This window comes from Callithrix jacchus, chromosome 11 (genome assembly GCF_049354715.1).
Source record: "Callithrix jacchus isolate 240 chromosome 11, calJac240_pri, whole genome shotgun sequence".
In the NCBI taxonomy this organism is placed as follows: Eukaryota; Metazoa; Chordata; class Mammalia; order Primates; family Cebidae; genus Callithrix; species Callithrix jacchus.
In genome coordinates this window covers 40,276,248-40,288,471 of record NC_133512.1, presented here as the reverse complement: position 1 = coordinate 40,288,471, position 12,224 = coordinate 40,276,248, and the positions used below count along the sequence as shown (strand labels likewise).

The 12,224-nt window shown below is 36.1% G+C and overlaps 1 protein-coding gene across 17 annotated transcripts in view; it reads left to right on the top strand.

The window, feature by feature from the left end:
- HDAC9 (histone deacetylase 9) overlaps window positions 1-12,224 on the top strand; it is a 959,772-nt gene that overhangs the window by 89,622 nt on the left and 857,926 nt on the right. For 3 of the 17 annotated variants that reach the window (XM_054237188.2, XM_078342580.1, XM_078342581.1), the window contains one exon: window positions 3,634-3,721. The exons of the other annotated variants lie outside the window; for them this stretch is intronic. In XM_054237188.2, the coding sequence (XP_054093163.1) occupies window positions 3,637-3,721 (85 nt within the window). In that variant the 5' untranslated portion in view covers window positions 3,634-3,636. The remainder of the gene's footprint in view (window positions 1-3,633; window positions 3,722-12,224) is intronic. 17 annotated transcript variants of the gene reach the window in all.

Sequence of the window (12,224 nt, the reverse complement as noted above, 5' to 3'; positions counted from 1 at the left end):
CTTTAGGGTCACCAAAATTTCCTTGTGCACTTTTTTCTTATAAATCATTCTGCTGCATTGACATTATACAGAGGTCTCAATCAACTCCATTTGGGAAGTTTTTATGAATGAAATCTGAAGTTGAGGAAAGTCATAGTAAATGTTCCAAGTGGGTAGGAGTCTCTTCTATTTATTGCAAATAAAAAACTATGATCAGAGACCTGAAATGCACTTTGCATGGATAAAGGAAAATGTTGCTGCCACAAACATAAAAAATATTCTTCTCCTGTTATTAGCCTGCATCTTATGGTGCCATATATTCCACTGGTGAGAAATAACCTCATTGTTTGATTTAGAAAAAGAAATGTTTTACTTAACATCTTTTCCCCCCACTATCTAAAAAGAGAATTAAATTTATGCAATCACCATCCATTTATTTTTCTTTTGTTCCACAAATGGCTCTAAGGAGTTATTGTGTACCAGTAAGAAAAATAGACTCACTTCCATCGTTTCAGAAATTCTTTAATAGTCCATGTTTCAGACTGAGTGTATTTGTCTTTGAAATTGGTTCTGGTATAGTATGAATTCTTATTTTTTCCCATGCATTAACATTATTCTTAGAAAAGTTCTCCATCCATATTCAAATACAGTTGATAGGAAGTACAAAATGCCACCATATTAATCATGTATTCAGTCAAACAATAAGTGCTGATTTTGTATATAAAATTTACTAGTTTTTATTTTAATCTTGCTGCCCAGTTATGTTCAAAGTTAGGGCACTGGATATTGCTTTTGGGCACTGAGGATCCTGAATGGAGGAAAGACTATCTAGATAAGATTGGCAGCTAACTGCTGCAGTTGAGCACTTCATTCAAAACTTACTAAGCATCTAACTTGTGCCAGCCAGTGTGTTACCCAATAAGGACACAACGAGCCATAAAACATAGTTTCTACCTTTATGGACAACACCCTTTCATGGGAGAGAAAGAAATATTAATAGCTTTGGTCCATTTAATGTCTTAAGTATTTTAATAAATTTAGGCCCCAAAATTTATTTCCTCTGTACAGCAGTATAGATACTATTCTAGTGATGTAATTTTTGTCAGAATTGCCAAATCTCAGATGGAAGGATTTTAGGACTCATCTAGCATTTACAAAACATGTCAGATAATAAAAATCTCCCAAGACTTGTTAAAAATACAGATTTCCAGACTCTTTCCTTGAATAGTCTCATGCGGTAGCCTGGGGGAAGAATACTAGATAGCAGAATGCAACCATGCTCTTCACTATGACTTGGCAAAGTGTAAAAATGCTCTTAGTCTGTCCAACAGCACCAGTGTTTCATATTTAGAGACTATACACAAAAAAATGCATCATTAAGTCCTGTGTCAAGTAAGTGTCTCTGTTGTAAGCAAAACTGTGATAACTTTGTTATTTTGTTATCTGATAATAGACAAATGAAAAGCTAACACTGGCTAGGTGTAGCGACTCATGCCTGTAAGCCCAGCAATATGAGAGGCTTAGGTGGGAAGATTGCTTGAGCCCAGGAGTTCAAGACTAGTCTGGGCAATATGGTGAGACCCTCTCTCTACAATTTTTTTCTTAAAAAATAGCTTGGCATGGCGGTGCATGCCTGTAGTCCCAGATACTTAGGAGGCTGAGGTGGGAGTATCGCTTGCACCCAGGAGGTCAAGGCTGCAATGAATAAACCATGATGATGTCACTGCACTGCACTCTACCCTTGGCGACAGAGCAAGATCTTTGTCTCAAGAAAAAAAAAAAAAGGAAAGAAAACTAACACTGCTGTGGAAACATAGAGATGGCAATAATTGTAGGGGAACATTCTATTGGCTTACATGTATTCACTTCTATCTAGGCCATCTCATTTTTATGTGGGGTGGATAGACCAAAGAGATTTTTATGAAGTGCCTTTTTTTTTTTTTTCCCCACAAAAGAAGTTTAAATGTATTTTAACCCAGAGAAGATTTTTAGTATGATCTCAAGATTATAGAAAACAGAATTTCAGCTTGAATGTGTTTAAGAGTAAATAAATTGGGCTACATCAAACCTAAAATGATTCTAGTATGATATTTAAATTTGATGAATCTAATTTTTGTAAGTAATTTTGATGAAAATGCATCCAAAGCAATTTTCCAAGCATAGAACGCAATGTGTCTATTGTCCTTAGAATTGTGCAATGCTCTGGCATTGTGGGCTTCTAGGGAAGTTTGGAAGGTAGAGTGGCCATAGCTGTGTTGCAAAGTCCTATAATGTTAGTTTTCAAAGCCCCTTGTATAAAGCTAACTAATTTCTCTTTTCACCATTGTGGGAACACTACAACTACTCTACTCATATAGAGTGAGAGGACCAGGCTATTTATACAAGTGAAAGACTTATAGCAAGATCTCATATTCTGTTCATTTTCTTATATTCTATTCATCTTCTCATTGGGAAGTCTTGAGCAAACATTAGTCAAGAGATTTATCTTTATGCCTCTGTTTTGCTAAACCGCTGAATTCCACTATAGAAATGTAGAGTGGATGTAACTAATGATCAAAAAGTTCTTTGAAATATAAATTGTTATGGAAATGCTAAGTAGTAGAAACAATTTGGGGGCAAGCATTAATAAATGCTTCTCTGCAAGCATTTTTAAAGAGGGCTAATAAAAGCTTTCATGGTTCAATTAATACAGCACAACATCAGGTTTTTTAAAAGCATATGAGACCCAGAAGGCCTGCCCCTGTTTTTAAAATTTACGAACTCTTTAATGATTCACCACTTTTACTCCAGTGCATTACCCACTGTGGTGCCGTTTAGTCATTAAGTAGGAAACTAAAACCAGGACAAAGCTACAAACAAATATCATAATGTCCAAGTGGGTATTTTTTCTTCAATTTGTTCACAGTGTGTAACCATAAAAAATGAAAATGTTAAATGAAATAGAGTCTTAGGGCAAATCAAATAGGTTATGGCTTCCCCAGATGAGTGTGATCAGTTAGCTTTCTAATGAAATACAGGTCAAATCCTATGACAAGAAACTCTATATAACTAAAATATTTTCAGGCTACTGGTCAATTGTCTATTTCAAGTAATAGTCAAGAAAAATATTCCAGAATAATAAACAAATTAGTTTTTTGATGTTTGTTGTAGCAGAAGTTGATCACAGGGTATGGTATTAATAGGAAACACTGTATCTTAAAGTTATTAACTATTGTTTTTGGATTTTCTTTTTTACTACTTCACAGTTAAGTGATTATTCTTTTGCTATTTGTAAGTCAAAACTTCTCAATCTGATACTCAAGTTTGAAACATAAACCAAAGAAAGCATTTTATTCATTCTCTAGTTTTTGAAGGACAGTGCTTTAAGAAGTAAGGCATAAATCTTTTTTGAAAATGTTCAGTATAAATTTATTTTGCACATTTATTTGTTTTTCCATTTGCTTTTCACAATTAATTTTCTTGGATAATCCTACTTATATAATTTTCATTGTTTTCATTATTGTAATACTACAAGCAAACTCCATAATGCAGGCCAAACAGAAAAGGTTATTTCTCATTCATATAAAGACTAAAAGGTTCTGAATAGCGAGCTGACCTTTATCTAATGGCTACCCTGTGATCCACACAGCTTCTAACTGGTTTGTACTTCTTCAGTTCATGGATTCTAAGGTCAATGTGCATCTCCACATCAAGCTGATGGGAGTGAAATGGAAGAAGTGCATTGAGTGTGAAGTTTCCAAAGGTACATCACTTTTCTTCACATTTCATTGAGTGGAATTTAGCCACATGGCCATACCTAACTACAAAGGAGGCTGGGAATTGTATTCTAGCAGTACTTTAGCAGGAGGAGGAGACAGGTTTGGTGAACAGCTAACCTTTTTCTACCACATTTGTCTTAAAATTTTATACCTAGTACTGTAAATGTGATATTGCTTACAAGAGGTAGAGAGTTTTATAATGTACTCTTGATTTAACCAGTCATTGAAAAGTTGACTAAATTTCCTTTAAAGAGATTGAAACACATTCAAATCAGGGCAGATCAGCTCACCAACGTTTTCTAAGAATTGCCTAAGCCTTTCTGTATGGATCATGCAGAATAGATAATGCCCAGTATAACAAGCTCCTGTTAGTGGGAACTCTGCAGAAAATGGGAGTAAAATATATGCTGAATATTATATGTCCTTAAGTAGCACTTAATGTCGGTTTATCTGAAATTATAATTGCATGTATGCTGAGGGAAAAATACCTTAAACTTGATATTCACAATTCTTATATTTGTTCTTTATTGCATTTTGGGGTCACGTTTTTCAACCCCTCTGTAGTTTTAAGTATTATGATGAAAATCTAGGCCAAATATAGTGGTTGATAAATACTCATTTTACAATCATCTTTTCAAGAATACAATTATAAAACAATGCTAGGCTATATATTTTCTTAAGCTCCATAAGCAAAATCTTGCTGCCTCTGCAAATACACATGTACAACCCTTTGTTTGTAGCATTATAGAGAACCTTTATAGAAGATTTTTTTTCTGTATAGATTCAAGTTTATTCTTAAGAGTACCAAAACTCTCTCTGTATCTGTATGTGTGTGGTGCATGTGTGTTTATGTTGCAGTACTGTAATAATTCTAAGGGAATACAAAGGTATGTGGAACCATGTCACCTGTACTTTTACACTAAATATCCCCGCAAGGCTTTGCTTTCCGTGGTTTTCTGCATATTTCTTATTTTTTATTTGTCATATGTTGAGAATGTCAATGTATAGCAGTTTTCTTCATTTATAATTTATTGCCTCTAATTTGTTGTAGGGTTAGAAAACTAAGAACTGTGTTAAATAAAATTGTTAAAAGAGCACAAGTTCTGAGGAGGTGCAAAAGTCTTTTTTTTTTGAATGGTGTTTTGTTCTTGTTGTCCAGGCTAGAGTGCAATGGCATAATCTTGGCTTACTGCAGCCTCTACCTGCTGGGTTTGAGCAATTCTCCTGCCTCAGCCTCCCAAGTAGCTGGGATTACAGGCATGTGCCACCACACCTGGCTAATTTTTATATTTAGTAAAGATGGAGTTTCACCACGTTGCTCAGGCTGGTCCTGAACTCCTGACCTCAGGTGATCCACCTGGCTCAGCCTCCCAAAGTGCTGGGATTACATGCATGTGCCACCGTGCCTGGCCTGTAGAGTCTTTTTGATGAACAAAATATATGTACTTGTTTTTCTTATACACTGTAATTGCATTTTAACTGTCTCCTTATCCACGGCACCCCTCTTATTTCTTGTTTCTTCTTTCTTTATTCTATAGATTTACAGAATTTTGAGTTTTCAGTGGGTGAGGCATTGTTGGGGTTTTAATTTTACCATACTTTTCCTTGCAATTATGATCCATAAGTTTTATAATGAATGCCTGTGTGTTAATTTGTGTTACTTTGAAGTAACTTTAATATCCAAATGAAAGACTCATGACCATACTATTGGTGAGCTTTTAAAAAATCTTTTATTGATTTATGGGAAGTTGATAAGCTTTGAGGTAGTCTTTAAAGTTATTTTTAACCTTTTTTTAATGATAACTTCCTGGCACATGATTATATAAGACTCTTGCAGCTTATGATAGATGGTTACTCCTCACATGTCATTGCATAATTAACCTTTCCTCCCAGGCTCTTTAAGTCCAAGAAAATATTCTCTTCATACTAGTACTGTAGTTCTACTGGAAACTGTTCTGGGTGAAGTGGGGTTTTTTTCTTTGGAGTTGGAATTTACCCTAATATCTGCCTCCTTTGGAATTCTGTGAGTTCTGTGAGAGGCAGATAATAATAGTGGCATATGACTGAGCACTCACCTTTTATCTTTAATTCTCAGAAGAAATTGTTCACCAGAAAAAAAAGTCAAAATGACAAATTATTAATAAAAACTAGTCATGAGTTTTGGACTCTCTAGGAATGTAAACATGTTTAATAAAAGCAGTTGACACCTTCTGGGTCTGCTGTTACTGGAAAGGCTGCTTGATTTCCTTCCCTGTGTTTTTCTGGTCTTGAAATTTCCAGTGCTTTCTGAAGTTCCAGGACTGCTGTACAAATGGGAAAAGCCAGAATGTTTTCTTGAACTTCTCTTTTTGAAATCTGTATCTGATAAGAAAAAAAAAAAAAACATCGCAAGTCATTGTTGTTACTCGTTTGGTTTGTCACTGGAATTCTAAATGTTTGCCTGGTGGGTCATGGACATGGAACTTTTGGGATATGTTACGATAATTTAGGGTATACGGTCTGTAAAATAAGTTGTTAACCTAGCGACTGTGAACTAGATCTTCCAAAAGCCCTATCTCCTGTTGTTGCATGTTGTATTAAAAATTATTATGATTAGAGATATTTTTTAAGCTCTTAGAAAATAAAAGTATACAGCTGTGAAAATTCTGTTTAGGTAATTTTTTAAAAAGTTTATTTTAGGTTCAGAGGTACATGTGCAGGTTAATTATATAGGTAAACTGTATGTCACGAGGGTTTAGTGTACAGATGATTTAATCACGTTTGGGTAATTTTTATATTATTTTTGAATGTATTTTTTTCCTTGTGCCTATATTATTTTGCTTCCTTTTTATTAAAGAAGAGTTGGATGTATTTTACTTTGGCTTTATGTTTAAAGTGAAACAGTAAATTAAAAGACAGATTTTAACAGGTCATGGTGTGTCAAAGAAAGAACCTAGAAATTAGCAGAAAAATTTGGGAAGCCAATTATAGAAAGAGGAAAAATAATACATACCATAACTTGTGTTCGGTGATGTACGCTATTGAGTTTTCGAATTTCAATAAAGTATGTCAAAGTAGAGTTCATTTTCCCTTCTGTTGGGAGAACTGATAATCCGCCTACCCATCTGCCTTCCTACCTTTCTTAGTGTTCTTTCTTTCTTTTTCTTTTATTCTGCCTAACTCCAAAAAAGATTTGGGGTCTACATAAGTAAGTTTTAGAAAATGAAATATATGAGGAGGAAGGGAAATGAAGAGAAATTGGGTACACCCTGTTTATACCTACATTTAAATTCTGGGAAGGTACAAGAAGACAGATCTGTGTCTGAGCTTCCTGATAGCCAGTCTATTGCCTGCAGTGTGATTAATCTTTTTTGAACCTAATTCTGATATAGTCACTGCCCTGTTTAAGAAATGTCAGTGGCTTTCTATCACATCTATTTAAGGTATACAAGGACCCCATACCCTCTTCAGGCTTATTTTTCTCCTCAATAAACCCCAACTCTGTTTAACATGTGGAGCTGCTTGCCTTCCCCGTGTCCAGTTTTCCTGCCTGGAAGCTTTTGAATGAGCCTTCCTCACCACTGGGAGTGCCCTGTTTATTTACCTTCAGCACTCAGCTCCTACTCCATTCTTCTGTGAGGCCTTCCTGGGTGACCCTGACATTTGTTAACTCTCTCAGTTCTTGAACTTATCTTTTAGTAGTGGGGTTGTCTTCTCTAATAAACTGAGCTTTTTTTTTTTTTTTTGTTTTTGTTTTTTTTTGTTTTAGTATATTTTATCCTACAATTTTCTTTAAAAAATCTTTTTTTTTTTTAAATTTTTTATTGGATTTTAGGTTTTGGGGTACATGAGCAGAGCATGCAAGACAGTTGCGTAGGAACACACATGGCAGTGTGCTTTCCTTTCCTTCTCCCCTTAACTGAGCTTTTTGAGGGAAAGTAACATCTAGTATCTTTTGAGGGGGCATATAGAGCAAAGCAATTGGCAGGTGTATTTATGGTTGCTCTCTTAGTTAAGTAATATACTGCCCAGTACAAAAAGGAGCCAAATAAGAACAAAGCGCACTTTGTGAGGACACTGATTATAGTGTTGCTGGGGGTATGGAATTGGGGAGAAGGTAAGCAGTTGAAAATACCTGAGCAAAACCAAACTGCTTCATCTATGTCATGAATCATGTCCCTCTCCTTTATTTCCTTTTGCTTATTTATTTATTGACTTTCTGTTCTTTTCACCTCTAGTGCTAACTGCTGAACGTTTTCCCCTCTCTCTTTCTTTTTTTTTTTTTTTATTTTTTGAGACAGAGTTATGCTCTTTCGCCCAGGCTGGCGTGCTTGGCTCAGTGCAACCTCTGCCTCCCATGTTCAAGCGATTCTCCTGCCTCAGCCTCCTGAATAGCTGGGACTAAAGGCCCAAGCCACCACACCCCACTAATTTTTTTGTATTTTTAATAGAGACGGGATTTCACTATGTTGCTCAGACTGGTTTCAAACTCCTGACCTCAGGCAATCGGTCTGCCACAGCCTCCCAAAGTGTGGGGTTACAGGTGTGAGCCCCCCTCTTTCTAAGGTGGCTTATCTATTCATTGAACAACAAACTTTGCAATAGGGTAGTCACTGTTTGCAAGATTTGTGGCTTCATACTGAGTTCTGTAAATGTAGGGAAGTCACTATTTTTGGCTCTCCTTCATCTAGCAGAGTGGTAGAAGCAGTGTGCCACCATCCTTTTTCCTTTTAGTAACTTGAACTCCCGGTTTCAATGCTTACAAACCACCTCTCTCCCCAAAACAAATATGTACTGTAGTTAAGAATAGTGGAAAGAGTAAAAGGATTTTTAATTTTGGTTAAGCAGGAAATGGTTTTCAGTTAGTTTACAATTTATTGTTCCAACATTCTTTACACTTTTAAAAATTAATACATTTTGCATACTGTATTTTAAGTTGTGATGTATTTAAAGTTATATCAGCAGTAACTTTAAAATAATTTAGGTTTCTGAGAACCTTCAGTAAAATTCATAGAAAGGAAAACAACTGGCTTAAAATTTGTGATTTTTTTAATCTGTATACATTTTCAATTCCTCTTTTTAAAGTGATGGACTAATATTTTAATATAATGGTTGAAATCTTTATAAAAATTAAATTAGGATCTTAAACTTGCTGTGTGTCTCCATTACAGATGTATTTTTGGCGCCATTATGTGACAGTGTTGTGGTGTGGCATTTGATGGAGAATGGGATCTCTTACTTTGGAATGTATCTGGTCAAATGGGGTTCCTTTTGTATCTGCCCAGGAAGTTCATTTTTCTAAAGATTATGAAAAGAACAGGTGTTGAACAGGCAAGCACTGCATGTCTTTCTTTCAAAGTTCTCTGAGGAACCTCTGTGGGTAGGCTTTTGTTTGTCACACACATAACAAGTATGTCTTTACTTTGAATGATGCAATAGTCCAGCCTGTGGGGTATGGTCCACTGACAATAACACCATAACCCATTAGTTGATTGCAAACTCTGAATCCATGGGGACTTGCCCCAGTCCAAATGAGTGGCTAATTCTTAAACTGCAAAGTAAAGCTGAGGTCCTAAGGGAGGAGGGACATGTTAGGGTTGGACTGCTTATTTTGCTTGTTGTAACTGCAGGATCATTAAGAAAATGTTTATATCATGTTGGGGTTCCATGGTCTTAACCACTATATAAGGATGAAGAAGCTTTGGTCTTTTTGCTTCTGCCTCCCTTATATTTCTTTCTATTCTCTACCCCACTACTCCTAAGGTAAAATGGTGTTCACACTCATTGGGTCTAAATAAACCCATATGTCTTTGCTTTGAATATTTTATTGCCTTATCTGTTTATCTGTTAATGAGAAATTATACAAATGCATATTTGAAGTTGTTAGTAAAAGCCCAAGGACTTAAACGCAGCTTTGGAAACACCTGTCATCTCTCTTTTATTTAGTAAATCTCCCTTTGTCCCAGTTTCCTCATTTGGAAAATATGTCCTGAATTTGTTGGTATCATAAAAGGTGTAATTGCAAAAGAGATAGTAAAGTATCGTATGTTCATTTAGAATGATCACACATAAATTTGTGCTTTTTTCCCTCAGCCATGACCTGTAACTCTTTTCTGAGTGTCACAAAAATCTCATGCCTGTCTTTCCACACTGATGAGATTGAGGTCTAAAGCCATCATCTCCCAGTTCTGTCACAATTTCCAGATTTTTCTCTGTCTCTAGGTTAGCTCACTTTTGAGTGCATACAATTTTGCCATCCTTTTCAAATTACATGTCAGTTCCCTATTTGATCCTACCCTCAGTAGTGAATGCCTTAGTTGCCTTGCTCATCTTTGCTGTTTTTACATTGTTTGTCGTGCCAGAATTTCTTATGAGCAACCCCTCCAACCATACACACACACACACACACACACACACACACACACACGCGCTCTCTCTCTCTGTCTCTCTCTGTGTGTGTCTATCTTTCAACCTATGGAAATTTGCTGCTGTAAATTAGTTACATTTGGTGCAATGAAAGTATTTGCTCAGTGTATCTTTCTGGACCTTGTACTAGCAAAATGCCTTGTCATTTTTGTCAAGTGGTTTTTCTTTTTTCTTTTCTTTTTTGTTTAGTAAAACAACAGGTATGTCACTGATAAGACTAATAAGTATGAGACATTGATCATTTTACAGTTTCCATTCTGCGACCATCCAAGAGCTTTTATTTGGTACCCAGATTTGGATCAAAGAGTGTCAGAACTCATGGACTGTATAACATGTGGCAGGTAGCAGAGTAAATTGGAAAGAATAAGAATACCAGAAGGAGCCAAGAAATACCTATTAGAAACCCCGATCTGCCCTAACTAACTTTGGACCTTTGAGAACAAGTTACTTCATCTCTCTGGATGTCAGTTTTCCATCTTGCATTAGTTTCCGGTGGCTGCTGTAACAAATTACCACAAACGTGGTTGCCTAAAACAAAGGAAATGTATTTTCTCACAGTTCCAGAAGCCAGAAGTCCAAAATCAGTTTCACTGGCCTGAAATGTAGGTATCAGTAGGGCCTTGCTCCCCACCAAGACTCTGGAAGACAATCTGTTTCTTGTGTCTTGCATCTGGCAGCTTCTGTCATTCCATGGTTTGTGGGTGTGTCACTCCCGTCTTTGCCTGTGGGGTCACATTGGTGTGTCAAATCTCCTTTGCCATTGTTCTCATATGAATATGTGATTGTATTTTTGGACCACCTGGGTAATCTGAGATAATCTCCCCATATCAGAACCTTTAAGCACATCAGGGAAGTCCTTTTTTGCCATAAGAGGTAACTTTCACAAGTTCTAGGGATAAGGATGTGGATATCCTTTGGGAGGTTATTATTTAGCTACTAAATACCTGAAATAATTTCTGAAGTTATGCTGGCTTGGCTTGTAATTGCTATTCATTTCATTCATTTGTTCATTCACCAAACTTTTATTTCATGCCTACTATGTGCCAGATACTCTTCTAGGCATTAAAAATAATCTGCTGATCATGCCTTTAGTAAATTCATTATATTGTTTGTGAGATTACCATATAGAATACATGCTAAAATAAAGGTAAAAAAGACAATTTAATCTAGACTATTGGATGAATTCTTTGTATGTCTCCTTTTGCACAGTTCTATAGCACAAGCCACCACCATGCCTCAGTGCTTGTAAGTCATTTCAGTAACTATAAGGATTATGTGTAGCCTGTGGACCAGAAAGTATTTTAGATCGGTTAAAGCCTTTATCAGCTTAAATTCAATTCAGATGAATATATTGAGTACAAAAATCAAGTGTAGACCTCAACCACAATAACACAGTTTTTATCAACCCTGGCTGCACATCAGCATCAATAGGAGACCTTAAGAAACTTCTCATACCTGTTCCCCACCCTACACTGTGCTTGGTTCTGGGTGGAGCCCAGGGGTCCTTTAAAAAAAATCTTACTAGGGTATTCTTACATACTGAGAGCAAGGAACAGAAAGAATCTGTGGTCTGAAGAATAGGAAAACCAAATATATAGGTACTGATACAAATGCAAGTCAGAATGTCATAAGTTTTATTAGGATATGTAGAAACAAAATAATTTGGCTACTCAGAGGAAAATGAGATCACACCTGGCTCAAAGGAAATTTGAAGATGGAAGTGTTTGAAATGTCCTTGATGGATATGTAAGATTTCAATAGGCATTGATTGATTAGGGGACGGTGGAGGGAAGAGAATCCAAGGAAGTCTAAAATATGGGAAAAGGCATGGGTCATGGCTGGCAGCAGGGCCCAGAAGCCAAAATCTAGGCACCAATTCTTTTTCCTTTTGCTGAGACTTTCTGGCCTGGGAACTTGAAGAGCTTGAGAATTCTAATTTAAATCTGGCCTTCTAGGTCATTGCGAAGGTATATTTTTTTAAGGCAGGAGGGTAAAATGTATTTTGTTTGACAGATGATAGATTGATTTATACTTATTAAAAATTTAGAAACATGATTGCTGGGCTTACATTTGTACTCTTGC